Here is a 21,444-nt window from a genome sequence, read left to right as displayed (position 1 = left end):
AAATGGGAGGCGGTGGCGGGGAAGAGACAGAAATCTTTAATAAATAAATTAATAAAAAATTAAAAAAAAAAAAGAGTTCAACAGGGATGAGGAGTCTGGCAGAAAGACTGTACATAACCACACCAGTGCACTCATGAATGTCAGCAATTGTGATCTCCTGCATAAAGTAGAGTCAGTCAAGATTCTGACATGGAATGGGACAAGGCTCATGAGCCCCTGAACCAACTGAGAAGCTTTGAACAGTGATGACTCATGAAGGAGGACGACTAGAAGTATGTTGACCATGCTCCAGGGCTGCTCTTACATTCAGAAGTATATAGATAGTACAAATTGCAGTTGGGCTATGAAATTTAAATTTTAAAAAAGAGAACATTAAGTTGGAGGTACAGGCAAGTCTGAGTTAAGGGGAGGGGCTGGGCAATGAGCATGCTCACCACTATATAAACTTCTCAAAGAAAATAAAAAAGGAGTTCTAACATGCTGATATTCTCAAATACACGTGGTACCAAAAACTTTTAATTTAATTATTAATAAGCTAGATATGACTCAGTGGTTAAGAGCATTTTTTGTAGACTAAGGGGGATTCAGTTTAATTCCCTGCACCCAAGTGGAGACTTACAGGCATCTGTAACTTGAGTTCAAGGGGATCCAATGCCCTCTTCTGACTTATGAGGGCACCAGGCCAACCATGTTGCAAATATATACACAGGAAAAAAAAAACATATGCATAAAAATATTGAACTTTTTCCCCCCTCAATAAATTTCAGGGTTCTCTTTCCATATTTTAAAGAGTTTAAGACTTTAACAGCAGTCTCAGCATCTAGAGGTTGAGGAAGGAAGATCAAGCAGTTCAAAGTCTTTCTCAACTATACAGTGAGCTCATGGTAGGGGAGCAATGGAACAGCCTGACTCTATCTTGTTATAAGGTCAAAATAAGTTCATTCCTGTTTCCTGTAAAACTTGAGTTCGACCATGTCTTGACCCAATTTTTGGAATTTGGTATGTTCCACAACCTATAGCCTAATCTTCACCCTGATAAGTAAGATGTTCTAACAAACAATTTTTGATATGTTGGGCCAAGTTTTTATGTAACCAAAAACCCAACCCTCTAGTCTTGTAGGGGCTAATATAAACCCCATTTTAGGGAGATAGCTCTGCTTAACAAAGCTTGCATAATTTGGCCAAAAAAATTAGTCTTTATACTTGTTCAGTGGGATTAAGAGTGGGCTATGTGAGACCCTGTCTCACAAAAAATAAAACAAAAAGACTTTCAAAATTTACACTCTTTTAACATTTGTGTAGTTATCATATAACTGCGCATTAAAAAAAAAACAACCCACAAAATCTGGGCCAGCAAGATGGTTCAGTGGGTGATGCTGCCAAGCCTATCAACCCAAGATCTTTAGGACCCACAAGGCCCTCTCACCTAAACGTGTATGCCCACACATAAACAGAAATAAGTGTAAAAAAATCTTTTAAAATTAGAAGATAACTCTGCACACTAGTGAATATAAACATTATTAATGAAATTCCTTAAAATACCAACAGATTAAAAAAACTACAAATATATGATAGGTACTAGTGATACAACATTGGTTTCAAAAGTGACATTATTACACTGAAATGTAATATAAAGTGAAGAGAGTAATCATTTTTAAATAAAATAAGCTTTACCACAGAATCAAATTTTATCCATCAAATGTTGTCATATCTGATGTAAAATGACCCCAAAACAATGACCAATAAGAATCATTGTCAAATAAAATTACTTAAGCAACACAAACACACTAACTGCTAACCATGTTAACTTATAATTTCTACAGTTTTTTTTCTTTGAAAAACAATTTTAAAAATTATTTTATATGTATGGGTGTTTTGCCTACATGTTTGTCTGTGCACCAGTGCATGCCTGGTACCCACAGAGGCTAGAACAGGGCATCTGATTCCCTTGAAACTGGAGTTACAGGAGGTTGTGAACCAGCATGTGGGTGCTAGGATTTGAACCTGGGTTCTCTGGAAAAGCAGCCAGTACGCTTAACCACAGAAACTTTCTCCAGCCCCTACAGTCAGAAACTTAAAATATCTATATCATTATTTTCTATTTTGTATCTCTACTTATACTGGCCAGTTTCTAGGTATACCTAGAGTGACTTATCTGCATATTTCAAACAGCAACCTCTTACCTGCTGTTGGTCTGCTCCTTTTTTGCTGTGATTCTGAATATAATCAACCAGTCCATGTACTACTGTACGTACAGCAACCAGGCCATTTTCTAACTGTTCCCATGTTGGAGGAGGAGCATCTATAAAATTAAAAATTAAACAATCTATAATCTTATGCAATGTTTTATCCAATATTAAACCAATGAAAGAAGTATTTGATGCAATTAACTTTGATGCAATCAAGTTGATCATTACAGACAGAGCTTTCAGAATCTTACTCATCTGTGATGATTAGTGGTATCAAATGAAAAGGACCTAGGGTCACCTGAGATGGGTCTCTGCATTTGCCTGTGAGGGATTCTCTTAATTATGTTAATGTATATAAAAGACTATCCCCTAGTATCTCCTAGGCAGAAGATTATGGATCGTATAAAATGGAGAAAGTAAGCTAAGCAATAGTTACATTCCTCCCTGTTTCCTGACAGTGGCTATGATGTGAGCATCTGCCTCAAGCTCACCCTGCCTTGACTTCCCTGCCATGATAGACAATACCTTGAGCTGAGAGCTGAAATAAACCCTCTCTTAAACTGCCCCCACAACACACACAGTAACACATACTAACATAGAATAAAGTGAGAAGACATTCTCTATCTATCTATCTATCTATCTATCTATCTATCTATCTATCTATCTATCTATCTATCTATTTTTTGGTTTTTTCGAGACAGGGTTTCTCTGTAGCTTTGGAGCTTGTCCTGGAACTAGCTCTGTAGACCAGGCTGGCTTCAAACTGAGAGATCTGCCTGCATCTGCCTCCCAAGTGCTAGGATTAAAGGTGTGGGCCACCACTGCCCAACCGAGAAGACATTTTCATAGATTAATTCTATATAAGACTACTGTTGATGGTATTTGAACTGGGTTTTAAAACACAAATGGCATTTTAACTCCAGGAAGGAGAATGAGGTTTTATTAAAATACAGGAAAAGCACACAAAAGACAACTAGCCCTACCTGNGGGGGGGGGGGGGGGGGGGGGGGGGGGGGGGGGGGGGGGGGGGGGGGGGGGGGGGGGGGGGGGGGGGGAGAGGGAGAGAGAGAGAGAGAGAGAGAGAGAGAGAGAGAGAGAGAGAGAGAGAGAGAGAGAGAGAGAGAGAGAGAAGACATTTAATTGGGGCTGGTTTATAGTTTCAGAGGTTTCATCCATTATTTATCTTCATGGCGAGAAGCATGGCGGGGCAATGCTTCAACAGAAGCAATGCAAACAACAGACATTATTATTACTCTAGTTGCTGCAGAAGTAATTAATAATAAAAATAAATTCCCCCACTATATTCAAGGTGACGATCTAGACAATACGATAAATGATAAAAATGTAAGAGTACTTAGATAATGAAGAATTGAAAAAACACAGCAAAGAAAGTGGAACAAGCATGTGTAAACTTTAAACAGAGATGTCTCCTTGAAAATGAGGGTGGGGGATATAATACAGTATTGCTTAACATGTTCCAAGATCTTGGTTTCTACTCCTGGAGGCTTAAAAATAAAACAAAAAGAGAGAAACAAAGTTAAATATGGTTAAAGACCCAAAAGAAAGGTTTAACTATGTTCAGTAATGTTATTAAGGGAGAAACATTATTCAGAGAGAAGAGCAAGTGTAAAGACCTTGGTGTGGCGGCAAACTTAAACAGAGGTAATGGAAGAGAAGATCACGATAAATAAGCTCATCTTAAATCACCTTACATCACAGAAAAAAAAAATTTAACTTTATTCTGAGTATGGAAATACACAGTAGAATTTCTGAGCACAGAAGCAGCAGCATGAAGAACTCATAACACACATAACAACACAGTGCTAGGGGAAAGGGTTTGAACCTAAAGAACCATCGATTAAAACACATGCCATTATATTTTGTGCCACCAAAAGGTGAGGAGGGAGATGAATTTATACCACTGAACGAAGTACAAATTTACTTAAGTTTTAGAAAAACGAAATTAAAAATACAAACTGGCAAACAAAAAAAATCCAACAACATGACAGTCCACAACTATCTTTAACTCTAATTGCAGAAAATCTGACATCCTCTTTTGATCTCCAAATATACCAGGCATGAAGACAGTCACACACATGCAAGCAAAACCTTGATACACAGAAAATAAATCTAAAAACTCTTTCTTCTTCCTTCCTTCTTTAGTGTATTTTTTTGTTTTTGTTTTTTTTTTTTTGGTTTTTTTTTTTTTTTTTTGGGTTTGGTTTTTTCAAGACAGGGTTTCTAGCTTTGGTGCCTGTCCTGGAACTAGCTCTTGTAGACCAGGCTGGCCTCAAACTCCCAGAGATCTGCCTGCTGGGATTAAAGGCGTGCACCACCACCGCCTGGCTCCTTTTTAGTTTTTTGAGACAGAGTTTCTCTGCAGCTTTGGAAACTGTCCTAGAATTAGCTCTTGTAGACCAGGTTGGCCTGCCTCTGCCTCCCGAGTGCTGGGATTAAAGATGGGCTCAACCACGCATCCTAAAAACAACTATTAAAAAGATATACAAAGCAATTAAAATGTGGCAAATCTGTTCAATAATGATATTTAAAGATATAATCTTTCTTGGGAATGGGTATAAATTGACATTCAAAAAGTAAAGGCAGAGATTATGGAAATGTAAAATAAGCAGATGGCGATGACAAATGAAACTGACAGAACAGGTGACTTAGAAGTCAAGAAAATTGATTCAATGACAATGACAAGCCATGCTGGCGGTAGGGGGGGGCTAGAGAAACAGTCAGCATCAAAAATGAGTCTGTTCTTACAGAAGACCCAGGTTCAGTTGCCAGCAGGCACACATGGCAGTTCACAAACAGTAGTAACTCTAGCTCCAGGGGATCCAGTGCTTTCTACTGGCCTCAAGGGACTTACCAGAAGAACAGATAAACTATGTCTCAAAGGGTATGTAGAACAAGAGAAAGAACGTTCAGATGAAAAATAAACACAACTAGAAGAATAAGCATAAAGATGAACTCACTTTGAAACATGGAACAAATCATGGTACACATCAGGAAGCATTTGGGAAATGGGTCTGGAGTGATGATACTAGCATTGACAGAGCTCTTTGGAAATCTATTTTATACAGAGGTAACTCTTGATACTAAGAATACTGAGGAAATAGCTCCAAGGGCACAGACACTACTTTTGTGGATGGGGGTAAAGTAGGGTGATGTGATGTGGGAGTCTCCTTGGTGTACTGTGATTACCTTTAATGAATAAAGAAAATGCATTGGATCTATAGCAAGGCAGAACATAGGTAGGCAGGGAAAGCTAGGCTGAATGCTGGGAGGAAGAAGGACGGAGTCAGAGAGACACTATGGAGACTCTACCAGAGTCAGACATGCCGAAACTTTTGCTGGTAAGCCACTGTCACGTGGGATAAATTAAGATGTAAGATTTAGCCAATAAGAAGCTAGAGATAATGGACCAAGCAGTGTTTTAAAGAAGCTAAACCAGCATGTATATTATAAGGCATCATGACTTCCAAATTTGGGTCTGAGGATATGTTGCTTTGGAAAAGCGGTTCTTCTCCTATTTCCACAGAGGATGAGAACCTGTGTATTACTTCCAGACTGGTGTGGTTTGATGGGCCAAGCCTCCCTGAAAGGTTGCTGTGAACACCCCAAAAAATACCCTCAAAAACTTACTTTACCTAATAAAACAGGAAGCAGTTTGGAGAGAAATAACTATGCCCATATTCCCAAATATTGTTTATAAATGTTTATATTTAAAGGGGGATATGATATAGATAATTTGCATCGGTATGGATCTTGGTTTATTGATACAAATTTAAGGTCAACTTTGTTATATGTATAATTGTGCTCTTGATTAAGGTACTGTGTTTGTACCGCTCATTTAGAAATGTAATGTATAATTAAGAAATATAGCTTACTTAATAGAGTCATCTATAATAGTCAAGACCGTAGTTATGTTAGATTTTTCTACATGTACAGAGATGTATTTTAGAAGGATAGGTATTCTTCAAATCTTTCAGAGAACTACAGAATATGGCATTTAAAATATTTTAATAGGGCATCTCTTGGGCATATTCCCAAGAGTGGTATTGCTGGGTCCAGGGGTAGGTTGATCCCGAATTTCCTGAGAAACCGCCACACTGCTTTCCAAAGTGGTTGCACAAGTTTGTATTCCCACCAGCAATGGATGAGTGTACCCCTTTATCCACAACCTCTCCGGCAAAGGCTGTCATTGGTGTTTCTGATTTTAGCCATTCTGACAGGTGCAAGATGATATCTCAAAGTTGTCTTGATTTGCATTTCCCTGATCGCTAAGGAAGTTGAGCATGACCTTAAGTGTCTTTTGGCCATTTGAACTTCTTCTGTTGAGAATTCTCTGTTCAGCTCAGTGCCCCCATTTTATAATTCGGTTGATTAGCATTTTATGGTCTAGTTTCTTGAGTTCTTTATATATTTTGGAGATCAGACCTTTGTCAGTTGCGGGGTTGGTGAAGATCTTCTCCCAGTCAGTGGGTTGCCTTTTTGTCTTAGTGACAGTGTCCTTTGCTTTACAGAGAGCACGAGCAAGGAACTCAGGACCGCGAGGGGTACACCCACACACTGAGACAATGGGGATGTTCTATCGGGAACTCACCAAGGCCAGCTGGCCTGGGTCTGAAAAAGCATGGGATACAACCGGACTCGCTGAACATAGCGGACAATGAGGACTACTGAGAACTCAAGAACAATGGCACTGGGTTTTGATTCTACTGCACGTACTGGCTTTGTGGGAGCCTAGGCAGTTTGGATGCTCACCTAACTAGACCTGGAAGGAGGTGGGTAGTCCTTGGACTTCCCACAGGGCAGGGAACCCTGATTGCTCTTTGGGCTGATGAGGGAGGAAGACTTGATTGGGGGGAGGGGGAGGGAAATGGGAGGCGGTGGCGGGGAGGAGGCAGAAATCTTTAATAAATAAATAAATAAATAGAAAAATAAAATAAAGTATTTTAATAACTTAGAACTTTTCATGACAATGAGACACATCTGCTCCTGGCAGTACCAATTACTTCAAGAGGAAGATAGGCATCAAAGAGGCTACTTATGGAGCTTGCTAGCCATTTGGGCAAGAAGCTGCTCTTGCCTGGACTGCTTAACTGGAAATGCAGGACCCATAGAGAAATGACTGCTGAACTTGCCTAACGGTGAGATGATCCTTCAGGGTTCCTGCTTCATGAAAGAGTCTGCCAGATATTCTGCAGAAGAAAGTGACTAACAAACTGCCAATAAAAGCAGACCTATCTTTGAAATTTCCTGCTTCATGGAAGTCTGCTGGATGCTATGGGCTCTAAAGATGGATGTCCAGGCAGTGAGAAGTCTGTGTCAATTCTAGAGTTCTGGAAGTTGCTTACAATGCACTTCCAGTTTACTTAGGTAATATTGTATCCTTCTGTGGTCTTTGATGGAGTTGAAGAATTTATAGTAATAACTTTCCTTATGTGTGATAAGATAAAGTAGATGTAAATATTTTAACTATTTCTTGCTTGATACCTGTTTTTTTTTTTAAATATTTATTCTTTTATTATGTATACAATATTCTGCCTGTGTGGCTGTCTGCAGTCCAGAAGAGGGCACCAGACCTCATTACAGAAGGTTGTGAGCTACCATTTGGTTGCTGGGAATTGAACTCAGAACCTTTGGAAGAGCAGGCAGTGCTCTTAACACTGAGCCATCTCTCCAGCCCTTGATACCTGTTTTATATGTAATTTTGCTACGTTAAAGTTTTCCTTTTGGTTTAAACAAAAGGGGAAATGGTCCTTCTGTCTATGTGTTGTGTTTATTGGTTAATGAATAAAGAAACTGCCTTGGCCTGTTAATAGGGCAGAACTTAGGTAGGCAAGAAAAACTAAATGGCATGTTGGGAGAAAGGAGGCAGCGTCAGTGAGAAGCCATGGAGCTGCTGGAGACAGATATTGGGAACTTTAGCTAATAGGCCAAGACCTCGTGGTGATGCACAGATTAATAGAAATGGATTAAATTAAAATATAAGAGTTAGCCAATAAGAAGCTAGAGCTAATGGACCAAGCAGTTATTTAATTAATAGTTTCTATGTGGTTATTTAGGTTCTATCTAGGCGGCTGGGATGTACAAGCAATTCCTCCTCAAACAGTGATGTATATTAAAAATAAAGCAGCGGAAGCTTTTCTGTAGCAAAGAGGCAACCAATTATAAGTGCTGAAAATATAGGAAGTAGCTCAAGAGTTCGACATCGTCTCCAGAAGTAGTAACTAGGAAACTGTAATAGCTGTATGAAGCGCTACCTCTGCTTAGAAGGAAACCTTGAGAAGACAGCAGCTAAAATATTGTTCAGCTAACAATTTCAGGTCAAGGAGGGGTGAGAAAGAAATGCCCAAGTACTATTAATGGAACAATCTATGTGAAGATGGGGTAAGAAGGCACTAAAGGAAACCTGAGAAAAAAAGTTGTGGCACAGATGTGAAAAGACTAAAATACAGAATGGTGTGGGAGGAGAGCTATTTTCTTAGTGAGCAAGGCAGTACAATATAAAGTACTGAATGAATTTTAGTTGAGGTGAACTAATGAGATAAAGAGGACATTATCTGTGGCAAAACCTAAAATACTGCTGAAAATATCTAGGAAACGACTTTGGGAAACTTTAGAGGAATGTACAAAATGTAACTGAAGAATCACCAAGCAATACTGAGGTACATATAATAGTTCATTAATTTCTCTTGGCTTTACCTGGACTAGGGTCAATGTTTGCTAGTAGCTCCAAGTGGGGTCTTAGTCGGTTCAAGTTTGCTGGGTCTCCAGTTCGCTGGAGAGCAATTGTTAGCTCCTGAACACTCTGTGCAAAGGAGGCAGGGGTCTGCAACTTAAAAAGAAAAGGTCAGCATTAATTTGTCATTTAAAACATTAAAACCCTTTTTAAAAACACAGTTTATTTACACCTTCATTTTTGCAATTTATTAATTTTAGTTTGTGTCTATCCACCTAACCTATACTTTGGCCAGACTGAATTACTTGCTGGCTAAACAAGATCTCTCTAACCACAGGTTGGTACATTATGTACAATAATAAGCTTCCTCTGCTATCACAGACTTGAAATGCAAGGCCTTTTTTTTTGATACCATCTTTTAGTTGGGTTATTGGTAGTCTTTCCAAATATAACTGAAATTTGAAGGTATAAAACCTAGAAAATGAGATGATTGAATAATGCCACTGAGTATAGTCATACTGAATGTGTTCAAGTTCTTAAGACCAAAGATCATGACACTAAATATATCAACTGCACAAATAAATTTCATTTATTAAATAGTCTAAACAATTTTGAATGTCTAGGACACTGATGGCTGCTGGAGAAGAAACAGTTACTTTTCTTTAAGATGTGGACCCTGGTAGTGTGTCCCTGTTCCTGTGGATGACCCTGTATTCATGTGCATGCAGGTATCACTAACTAGACTCAGTGGGATAGTGTGAGGGGGAAAAAAAGAGAATATCAAAGTAAGAAGACATCATCTTGAGTAAGATGGGGTATGGAAAATGAGAATGGGCAGCTGGAGTAGATATGATCAAAATGAAATTGTCAAAGAAAAAATATTGTAAAAAAAATTCTGATTTAGCATGGGATTCTTAAAGGCTGTATGTTTCTGTCAGACTTCTGAGACATGCTCTCACACAAACTCCCCTCTGCTGACCATGCATACATGATTTTCAGCTGGGAAAATGCTGATTTTTCTCATAACAGTAACTACAAGTTCTTACTTGAAAACATTTAGCTCTTTTGGCAGCTAATTCCTCTCTCAAAAGTTCATTCTGCCAGGCGGTGGTGGCGCACGCCTTTAATCCCAGCACTTGGGAGGCAGAGGTGGATCTCTGTGAGTTTGAGGCCAGCCTGGTATACAAGAGCTAGTTCCAGGACAGGAACCAAAAGCTACGGAGAAACCCTGTTTCGAAAATTCAAAAAAAAAAAAAAAGTTCATTCTGTAAAAGGTTATTTCAAAAACATACATTAAAAAAAATTAACACAACTACCATTAGAATCTTGGGATGTCTTTATGTTTTAATATACATATAATTTTTTTGTTTGTTTTGTTTTGAGACAAACTCAATTTATGTATCTTAAATCACTGTTTAGATGTGAAATCTTGATCTTCCTAGGCGATACAAACAAGTCATGTATCACCAAACCCAAATATTTAGATGTATACTCTAGGGTCAAATTCTTTCCTAGATCTTGATAGCATCTTTGTGAATTGCTAGCTCACGTTTCTTTCCCCCAAGTACTCATTATGATTAATACTTTTGTTTGATTTTTGAGACAAGGTTTCTCCACATTACTTTATAGTGTGGAGGTCCAAAGAGGCCAAAGGACACAGAGTTTGGGACTTGCTTTTAGTTCATTCAAGGTTACGGTACTCCTACTGAAACAAAGGTCCCACCTATATGTAAATCAGAGTTCAGCTCTCAAGAACAGCTTCAACAGGTGTGGCTAGTTGCCAGACATTGTGCTCCTGAAATAGGGAAGTAGTTGGTTCTTACCTAAAACAAAAGCCTAAGGATCCAACTAAGTTCTAGTTCCCTTTATGGAAATAACTAGGTAATCCACCCAGGGAGTGGTCTGCCTAAAGTGTTTGGTCTAGGGCATGAGCAAAGAATGCACCCAATGACTTTCAATTTGTATGTTAATACAGTCCTTTTGTTCTACTCCTACCTTTTGAAGTCAGGGGTATATTAAGCTGCTGGAAAATAAAACATGGGTGAATTTCCCTCCCGATACCATCCTATGTTTCTGCGTTTTATTATTTTCATTCGTATCTTTGTATTCTTTACTGTATTTCTAAATTCCCATGCCTCCACTCTGGAAGACACTTCAATTGTAGTTATTTCAATAGGAATAGCCCCAAAGGCTCACATATTTGAATGCTTGGTCATTAGGAAGTGGCACTGCTTGACAGTGATTAAGAGGTGTGTGGCCTTGTTAGAAGAAGTGTATCACCAGGAATAGGCTTTAGGGTTTCAGAGCCCAAGCCAGGCCCAGTAGCTCTCTGTCTCTCTTCCTGCTGCCTGCAGATTCAGATGTAGAATTCTCAGCTACCATGTTTGACTGCATGCCACCATGCTCCCTGCCATAAGGATAATGGACTAACCTCTCAAACTGTAAGCCAGCCCCAATTAAACACTTTCTTTTATAAGAGTTGCCATGGCCTTGGTGTCTCTTCATAGCAATGCAACACTGACTAGACAATAACCTAGATATCTGTAAAGTGTACAAACTTCTCTGGTTCTTATCCCTTATGGAAGGGATAATGTAAGGTTGCTCAAAGGAAATTACTTAAGATCATCCAGGTACACAGTATTTAATAAATGCTAAATATTTTTTAAAATACTCTTAGATTTTGACCCTATCTTTAAATTAAATATACTATGGACTTTCGAGTTGACAGTCATTTCTGAAATTTTAAATATTCAAGGAAATAGGATAAACTAAATAAATACTAATACTAGTTAGCAAATTACAACATAATATTACACAGTGCTTTAAGACTTTCTGTTCCACATTCATACATTTTAGGTCGATATGCAACAACTCTTAAACCATTACTGCAGTTTTAAAGAAAACACATCCCTGCATTAGATATAAATAATAGAGCTAGACCTAACAGTTACTTCTAGCAGTCTTCACATCAAAAGAGACAGTAGATAAAATAAAAACAAGCTTACTGAAAATTTCAAACTTAACATGGAAGAAGGTAACTTTAGTATATGTAAAATTATTCTGAGTGAGAATCATAAAGCCTCAACAGATCATTCATTAAATGGGAACTATGTAAGATTAGATAGAAGCATTTGAAAACAGGGTTTAGGGACTGGAGAGATGGTTCAGTGGTTAAAAGTACTGGCTGCTCTTCCAGATATTGTTCAACTCCCAGTACACACGTGGAAGCTCACAACTATTTGTAACTCTAGTTCCAGGAAATCCAAAGCCCTCTTCTGGTATGGGAGAATTGTCTGTATTCTGTCAATCATGTTTTAAATAAATGCTGATTGGCCAGGCAGGAAGTATAGGCGGGTCAACCAGACAGGAAGTAGAGGTGGGACAATGAGAACAGGAGAATTCTAGGAAAGAGGAAGGCCACAGAAGGATGTGACCTACCCTGCTGAAAAAGTTACTGAGCCATGAATAATAAGAATAATGGGCTAATATGAGTTATAAGAGCTAATACAAAGCCTGAGCTAATGGGCTAATCAATTTATAACTCTGGGACTTGCTGGCTGTGGGAACTGGGCAGGACAGACACCCCAACTAGCAGGCCCTTCTACTACACTCTTCTGGCTTTTTCAGGAACTAGGCACTATGTGAAGCACCGACATACATGTACGTGAACAGTAATACACATAAAATAAAAATAAAAAAATAAACCTAGAAATACGCTGTAACTATTATGGTAATCCAAATTCAAAGAGAATAATAAAGGAAGAGCAGTGATGACTAGGAACGTGGGCAAAGACCAGCTGAAGGAAGCACTGCAACACTAACCAAATGTCCTTCTGAAGGACTAGCTGTGATCTAATTCTCAGCCACATTTACAGAAATCTGACATATACTATTATGTTGATATTCTAATTACAAAATAACTTAAGACTCCAAAATTATTCATGAGGTAAGGAACAAAAAGAGCCTACCTTGTCAATAATGGACTGCATATGAGATTTGTGAGACTGGTCTCCATAAAGCAAAGAGGACCACTGGTCTGGTGCAATTCTTAAGCCTGCTTCCATAGCAATCTGCACTATCTGGGAGTCATGTTCTCGTCGCAGAGCTTCATAAGTCCTAAATTCTTCTTTCAGCTGCATCAAAGAAGAGTCTTCATCACGTTTGGTGACCTAGAAAAAAAACACACAAAAAAATCTAATAACACAAGTCTCTTATTTTATATAAACACATGTAGACAAAAACTGTAACTTTTGCATGTCTTAGTTTGATGTGTATGAGCACTGCATGTGGCAGGCATATAGGAATCAGTTCTCTTCTTTATGTGGGTCCCAAGACTACCATTGTGCCATTGTCCCAACAAAAAATTTCAAAATAATAACTTCCTTTTAGCAGCAATAGCAAGATACACCATTCTGCCTTCAATACATCTCCCATTATAGATGTCAAAATCTTACACTTTTTTTTTTTTTTTTTTTTTTTTGACACAAGTTTTCACTATATAGTTCTGGCTGACCTGGAACTCAAAGATCTGACTGCTTCTGCACCCACAAGTGATGGGATTAAAGACTTGCAACACCATACCCAGCCACAGATGTCAAAATCTTCTCATAGAAACAATACAGTTTATTATACTTGTACACAGACATTTTAAAAAAATATGTAATGAGCGCAAAAAAAAAAAAAAAAAAAACCTTCTTCACAATGTAGATTACAACTCTAGGACTTACCTAATAAGTTATCTGACACTAATAACAGAACTTCCAATGTGTGTAATTTTAAATGTGACTAATTTGAACTATCTTAATCTTTCCATTGAGTTTTGTGAAACAGGCCACAGCCAAAAAGTATAGAGCATGAGATGCTGGAAGAGATTAACTTTTAGTAATAAAACTTGCAGCTGGATGTGGTAGTACTTGGGGTTGAGGCAGGACCAAGTTTGAGAACAGGGAGGGCTACAGAAAAATGTTGCAAAAACAAACAAAAACCAAGTCTTTTTTTAAGACAAAAAAACAACCTTTTTTAAAAAATGAAAAGGCAGGGAGGGGAGTTGGAGAGATGGCTCACATGGTAAAGTGGTTACTTGCTTCAGATCTCCAGTACTAACCAGATTGGGGGGGGGGGGACACAACACGACCCACCTCTATAAAGAACACTGAAGAGACACAGACCTCCTTAGGCTTGTACCCAGCTATCTCAATCAATGAGACCACCCCCATAAAAATTAAAGTAGAGAGCAACTGGGGAAGATACCTGATGCAGGCCTCCAGCCTCTGCCTGCATCTGCACTCCACATATTTACATAAATATGGTTTTCCTATACAGGATTTCTCTGTGTAGCCCTGGAATTCACTCTGTAGACCATTAGGCCCAAACTTGGAGGTCTACCTGCCTCTATCTCCCGAGCACTGAGATTAAAGGCATGTGCCATCACTGCTTAACTCAAAAATATTCTTTAAAAAAGCTACCTTGGTATGTGCTAGCCGGTATATTAAATTACCTAATGAAACCATTATAATGCTGTATTAACTCACTTTAAATTTTGTAGCATGTCTGACATAAGTGCTATTGTTATCCCAGTAACTTATACTTTAAGTCAGGGGGATTTAGGCCAAAGGCTTAAAAACTTAAAATAAATCTAACCTAGACTCACCAATTCCTTAACACATTTTAAAAGGTATTTGGAAGTTGGAGCTGTAACTTGTGGCAGAGTGGTCTTCCCCATATTGCCAAAAGTAAAAATCTTATTGTGTTAACCTTTTATTCCCATAAGGACCCATGTTATTAATGTAAAAAATTTCCATTTTTAAACTTTTTGCCTAAGAACACTGCAGAGTACAACAGTCAGAAATTATAAATCAAACTTAAAATATTTTAAAATGTACTCGTATTTTTTTCTAAAGCAATACTGGGTTTTATGAAGTAAAAAGTACAGACTCAGAGAAAGATTCAAGTATGGTGTTAAAAGAAACAACACAACTTCATCCTTATAACAAAGTAAGCTAAAAAAAAAAAAAAGTAAGCTCTAACTAGTTTTCATTAGGAAGTCAAGTGAAGAAACACAAAAGTACTGTAGTCAGAAAAACTTAACTACATTTTGCCATTTTCCAAAGACAAAAGCCCCCTAAAACATATACATGTATGAAAATAATTCCTCAACATAGGCTAACCCTCTTTAAAAGGTAGAATAAGCTTTCTACATGATACAGTGGTTCCTTGGACATTTTATTTGGGTTGTGAGTGCTGAGGATTGAACCCAGAGCCTTGGATATTCCATAAAAACTCTATCACTGAACTATATTCCCAACACCTTCATCATTCTAAAAATAATCATAACTGGTTATGCAGGACAGCAAGATGCTCTACACTTGGCATAAGCCTAACAACCTGAGCTCAATCCCCAGAAACCACACAGAAGTGGAAGGAGAAAACCAAGTCACAAAACTGTCCTGTGACAACTATTCATATGCCATGGCATGGGAGCGTCTACACACGAACACACACATATGCGTGCGCGCGCACACACACACACTTTATTTTATTTTTTATTTTTTGGTTTTGAGACAGGGCTTCTTTGTAGCTTTGTAGACTAGGACAGCCTCAAACTCAAAGAGATCCCCCTGCTTCTGCCTCCCAAGTGCTGGAACTAAAGGCATGCACCACCATGCCCAACATTCCAATAATTTTCTTACATTTTAATTATTTTTTAAAAGGTCAAAACTGGAGAAATGGTTCAGATGCTAAGAGCAGTTGCTAATTTTTTAAAGAATCCAAGTTTGGTTCCCAGCATCATTTTGTCAAGTGGCTCACAAACACCTGCAACTTCCAGCTTCAGGAAATCTGATTCACGTATGGCACACACTCACACATTTACATACACAGTAATAACTAAGCAGGACGGTGGTGGCGCACGCCATTAATCCCAGCACTCGGGAGGAAGAGGTAGGCAGATCTGAGTTTGAGGCCAGCCTGGTCTACAAAGCAAGTTCCAGGACAGCCAGGGAAACCCTGCCTCGAACTGCACCCCCCCCCAAAAGTAATAACTAAATAACCTAAATGACATTAGAATTTAAAATTTTCTAGAGCCAGCACTATGGGAAAGTGGGTAAAGATACCTGCTGCCAAATCTGGTGACTTGTTGATTTACTGACCTGATGATAGATAGACCTGATGACAATTCCTGAAATCCACGTGGTGAAAAGAGAACCGACATCCACAGCTATCCTCTATCTCTATATGCACACAGTTATACATGCATACCCACCTACCCCCGATTCCCCACATTACACAAAATAAATAAAATTTAGTATACATATAATTTTAAAAATTTTATATCTATATACAGTGGCATACAACTATAATTCTGAGGTAGAAAAATCACTGAGTTATCTAAGCCAGCCAAACCACACAATGACTTTGTCCCAAAAAACAATAGGAACAACAAAATACTATTTAAATACTTGCTAAATGCTTTATTAATTGATCATGATACTAACTCATCCAGGGCATCATATATACTAGGAAAGGACTTCACCTAAGAAACTTCATATAATTTGTTTCTGTCTGTTTCTGTTGATAGAATGTTAGTATTCAGGCATCTGTACTGGCCTGCCCTTAAGGTTCTCAAGATACATCCTCAGCTGCAGCCAGCCACTAAGAGGATCTCTGTGTGTGTTTGCTATGTTTCCTTTTAAAAGGTGGGCCTTGCCCACCTCCCCGTCTCTTCCTTTTTCTCTTTCTGGTTCTCTGCCTGTCTCTCTGCCTTTGCCTCTCTTGTACCACACCTGTCCTCAAGGCTGGTCTTTCCTCTCACCCCTCCCCCCTCAGCTTTCCCATTCACATTCCTCCTCCTCCAAAAAAACCTTCTCCATCTGAACTCTGTTGCAAGCAGTCTTTTCCCTCACGTGCCGCTTTTTTTAAAAAATTACAACATAAAGAATAATAACATGGAAAGCATAGACATTCTCAAATATATTCTAAATTATATTCACTGAAGCATTACATTATTCTTTTTAACCATTACAATAAATGTAAAATACTATATCTAGAGACAATCTGGACTGAAGAGAGTAATTGTGGTTTTAAGTCCATACAAAAAACTGAGACCCCATTCAGTAGAGTATCAGTTGAAGAATTATGGTGATTTCAGGAATTTTCTTATAGCTAGCAAGCTAATAAAGTATTAGTTGTAGGTTATATCAGAAGAAAGAAAACTTTTAAAAAGATAGGAAAATAAAACAGGATGAACAATAAGAGTCACATGATGGCTACCAATGTTTGAGACAGTGAAGATTTAACCTGGAATACAAGAAAATATGCCCAGCATTATCTTTTATACTAAAGCCAAATGGTAAGGATGTCTGGAACTGTACAAGCACAATTACTTAAGGAACAGCCCCTCCCCCGCTTCTGTTTTTGTTTTTGAGACAGGGTTTCATTCCATAGCCCTGAAACTCATTCTGTGGACCAGGATGGCCTTGAATTCACAGAGATTACCCTGCCTCTCCCTCCTGAGTGCTGAGATTAAAGGCGCGTGCTACCACAGCCTGGGTAGGAACAAACTTACAGTCTTGGTGGGTGTGCTGGCCAGTTTTATGTCAACTAAACAGTTGTTTGGGAAGATAGAACTTCAACTGAAAAAAATGCTCCCACTAGACTGGTATGTAGGCAAATCTGTGGTGTATTCTTTTCATCAATGATTGCTGTGAGCAGGCCCAACTCACTGTGAGCAACGTCACCCCTGGGCTGGTTGGTGGTCTTGGGTGCTATAAGGTAGCAGGCTGAGTAAGCAGCACTCCTTCACAGACTCTGCTTAATTCCTGTCTTGAATTCCTTCAATGATGGACTATAGTGTGGAAGTGTATGAAAAATAAACTCTTTCCTTCCTAAGTCTGGTCATGGTGTTTTCTCACTGCAATAGAAACCCTAACAAAGTAGAAATTCTAAGACAGTGGGAAATAAGAAGTGATTAGTCTCTTCATTTAAGTCCTAGAATTTGAGGCTATATTTCAGCAATAGAGTACTTGACTAACATATGGAAGGCTCTGGATTCAATTTCCACCAGTGCAGACAAACCAAAAACAAGACCAAACAAATGAAACACAACAATACAATAGAACTTAACTGGAATATAATACAATCTGCCTTCTTTAAAAAAGAAAAAAATATGCTGATTATTTTTAGGAAAGCACAGAAAATTGTATTAAAGTACAAGGTCGACATTTAAAGTCTGGAGAGAAAGCAATGTTCCAGCCTGAACTCGAGTTTAGTTAGATCCATACCTTGAAGCAGGAGGCTCTGTAAAGGAGCTGAACAACATGTCCAATGCTGGTTTTAGAGGCTTGAGGAAAACGTGGTTCCAGTCTTTGTACCACAAAGAGAACCAACACTTTCCGTGACAAAGCAGAACCATCTTCCAAGGCCAGCAAGACAAGCTTCAGTGCTTCCTCCTGCATTGCTAAAAAAAAAAAAAAAAAAAAAAAAAGTACAAATCAAAGTGTATCATGAACAAAGATGACATAAATCCATTATCTGAAGAGCAACGTAATACCATGCAATTAACAAACAATACAATGAGCTGGCATAGTGGTGCACATCTTCCATCCCAGCACTCTCTGGGCTCCTGGTAAGCCAAATCTACAGACTGAATTCTAGGACAGTCAGGGCTATACAGCAAACCTTGTCTCAAACAAAAATAAAAACAAAACAAAACAAACCCCAAGCAATACAATGTATTTAAAATTACATTTTAAAGCCATGCTTGTGGACAATTCTGTCTTACTATATATTTTATTAAGTAGATAGGTCATTGATATAGAAAAAGCATTTCAAAGTGTATAAGCTTCTGTTATCAAGAGAAAAATCAGTGAATTCTCTGAAAAATTAACATCAAATCTGGATTATCAATGGAATAGTACTTGGTAAGAGAATTTAACAAAAGATGAAAAATTTGTACATTACTTAAGGGGTTTGTTTTATCCCATACTTTTAGAATACCTTGTAAGGGTGGGGACTGGGCAGTCAACAGCAACAACAGTAACAACCAAACTTTAATTATATACCTGGTCCAAGGAACTGGCAGCCCCTAGCTCTGACTGCTGCCCAGAGATTAGAGGAGAGCTGCTGAGGATTTTGGTGCTGGAGAATGAGCTCTGTAACTGTGCGTTCACCTAAAGATCGAGCAGCCCTCATAGCACGGATCCTTCCTTCTTCTTCCACTAGCTGGCAGTGGACTAGGGTCACAAGCTTCCTCTGCATTGGGCGACTCAGAACACTCTGAGTAGTGCTATTCAGACCCACTCCTGCAGACAAGAACAAAGAAGCTATTTCTAAGTTTACTGGGCAATTTTGTGATCCAAGAGCACTTCCTCTAGAGTGGCTGATTTGTAGACATGTGACTAGTTCTTGGTCCTCTTAGAGTATTTAAAGTAAACAATAAGTCAATAGTTTGGTGTCCCAAGTCTTTAATTTCAGCACTTGAGAGACAGAGGCAGGCAGATCTCTGTAAGTTCTAGGCCAGAATAGACAGAGCCACCTACACAGAGAAACCCTGTCTTGAAAAACATAAAAAATAAATGAATAACTATACAAGACTATCATTTAAAAGTAAAACAAATGAAAGTATGACATTCAAAATACTATTTGTTATTCATTTATTAATCTCAGCACTGGGAGGTATAAACAGGAGGATCAGAAGTAGTTCAAAGTCATCCTTGGCTACAAAGCAACTTTAAAGCCAATCTGGGCTAGACCTTGTCTCCAAGGGAAAAGAAGGGGCTGTCAACTGATGCAAAGCCCTTCTAAACCACTATTATATGCAGTCATTTCTCCAGCCATTCATATTTCCAACATTACTTAAACTCTGGATTTAGTACTACTTTATTTGCTGTGATTTATATTATTATTTAGCATGAAGTAGTATAGCAAAAAATCCAGAGACAGATATTGGGGTTCAACCAGAAGGTCACAAAAGCATAACAGCCAGCCACTGGCCCTTATCTCTACCTCAGTCTGAAATGAGGATCCTTGCCTCCAGGAATCTCAGAATGAGACTGTGTCTGACAGCTGTCACTTCCAGTCTTATAATTCTCTCTAGGGCTGGGATTAAAGGAGTGGACTACTACCTCAGTTTCTATGGCAAACTAGCATGGCTGCTGGGATTAAAGGTGTAGCCCACCACTGCCTGGTCTGTAAGGCTGACCAATGGGGCCGTTTTACTCTCTGATCTTCAGGCAGGCTTTATTTATTAAAATACAAATGAAATTATCAGGACAAAGTAGGTTTGGTTTACAATGAATAAATGAATTCATTAGCATTTACTAAGGCTGGCAGTAGAGAGAAATAGCTCAGTGGTAGAATGCTTGTCTAACACTGAAAACTAAGTAGGGAAAAGAGTGCAAGATGAAGAGAAGAGTGAATGAGAAAGGGAGGAGAGACAAAGTTTTCATACATTAGTATTCATTTATAGCATGCAATTTTTATGGTAATAGAAGTATCCTTAACAGATATTTGGCCAAGTGTGGTGGGACGCAACTTTAATCCCAACACTTGAGAAGTAGAGGCAGGTCGATCTCCCTCAATGTGGCCAGCCTGATCTACATAGAATGTTCTAGGCCAACCAGGGCTATACATTGAAATCCTGTCTCAAAAAACAAACTACTGTTTGTTTAGCATGAGTTTTATAATTGCATTTACCTCTAGCACTGCTGAGTGGTTTCAGGTACAAGGCTAATTCTTCTACACATTTCTTGGCTTCCTCATAATGCTTTGTATCTTCAACCCCACTACACAAAGTAATGGGCTGTTGCTCAGGGATCTGGAGGCCAAAAGAAAAGTTTTGAATATTATCATCATTTCAGATACCTTGTGACAAAAGTATTTAAAAATCCCTTTCAGTCAGTGTGGTGGTGCACGGCTTTAATCCCAAAACACTCAGAAGGTAGAGGAAGGCAGATCTTTGAGTTCAAGGCCAGCATAGTCTATATAGCAAATTCCGGGGCAGCCAAGGCTATATAGACCCTATCTCAAAAGTCAAAAAAAAAAAAAAGTTCAAAATATACATGATTTAGATTAATATATTTATTCATTTATTTTATCTGTATGAATGTAAGTACACCATGAACATGTCTGGTGTCCAAAGAGGCCAGATGCAGGTATTGGATCCGAAGGAACTGCAATGGTTGTGAGTGACTTTCGTAGGGACTTAGAACTGAACCTGGGTCCTCTGCCAGAGCAGCAAGTTCTCTTAACTATCAAGCCAGATCTCTCCAGCCTTGCTTTAATAATAATAATAATAAACATTAATAATACTAAAGTATGTGAGTATGTGTATATATATATGTGTGTGTATATATGTATATATATAAAACGTTAAGACTCACTAAATGTTTATATATTTAATTCTTTGACATCCCGACATGATTTTACAGATAATATACAGGATGAAGAGGTTAGAATCAGCAATGAAACAGAACACAAAACGCTTAAGCTGAGACATACAGGTGGCAAAACCAAAGCTGAAAACACTTGACATTGTAAACAATACCAAAGCTAAGTAACGGGATTAAA

The 21,444-nt window shown here is 38.4% G+C and overlaps 1 protein-coding gene across 1 annotated transcript in view; it reads right to left on the bottom strand.

Annotated features, from left to right (window-relative positions):
- Positions 1–21,444, bottom strand: part of Rc3h1 (ring finger and CCCH-type domains 1) — an 81,534-nt gene that overhangs the window by 34,354 nt on the left and 25,736 nt on the right. Inside the window, exons 3-8 of the mRNA XM_050130656.1 lie at positions 20,572–20,692; positions 18,939–19,178; positions 18,159–18,334; positions 12,849–13,049; positions 8,904–9,036; positions 2,184–2,302 (exon numbers count right to left, since the gene is read on the bottom strand). Coding sequence (XP_049986613.1) covers positions 2,184–2,302; positions 8,904–9,036; positions 12,849–13,049; positions 18,159–18,334; positions 18,939–19,178; positions 20,572–20,692 — 990 coding nt within the window. The remainder of the gene's footprint in view (positions 1–2,183; positions 2,303–8,903; positions 9,037–12,848; positions 13,050–18,158; positions 18,335–18,938; positions 19,179–20,571; positions 20,693–21,444) is intronic.

Source organism: Alexandromys fortis, unplaced genomic scaffold, assembly GCF_014885135.2.
Source record: "Alexandromys fortis isolate MF-2015 unplaced genomic scaffold, M_Fortis_MF-2015_v1.1 scaffold_346, whole genome shotgun sequence".
Classification (NCBI taxonomy): Eukaryota; Metazoa; Chordata; class Mammalia; order Rodentia; family Cricetidae; genus Alexandromys; species Alexandromys fortis.
This window is presented reverse-complemented; position numbering and strand designations above follow the sequence as displayed.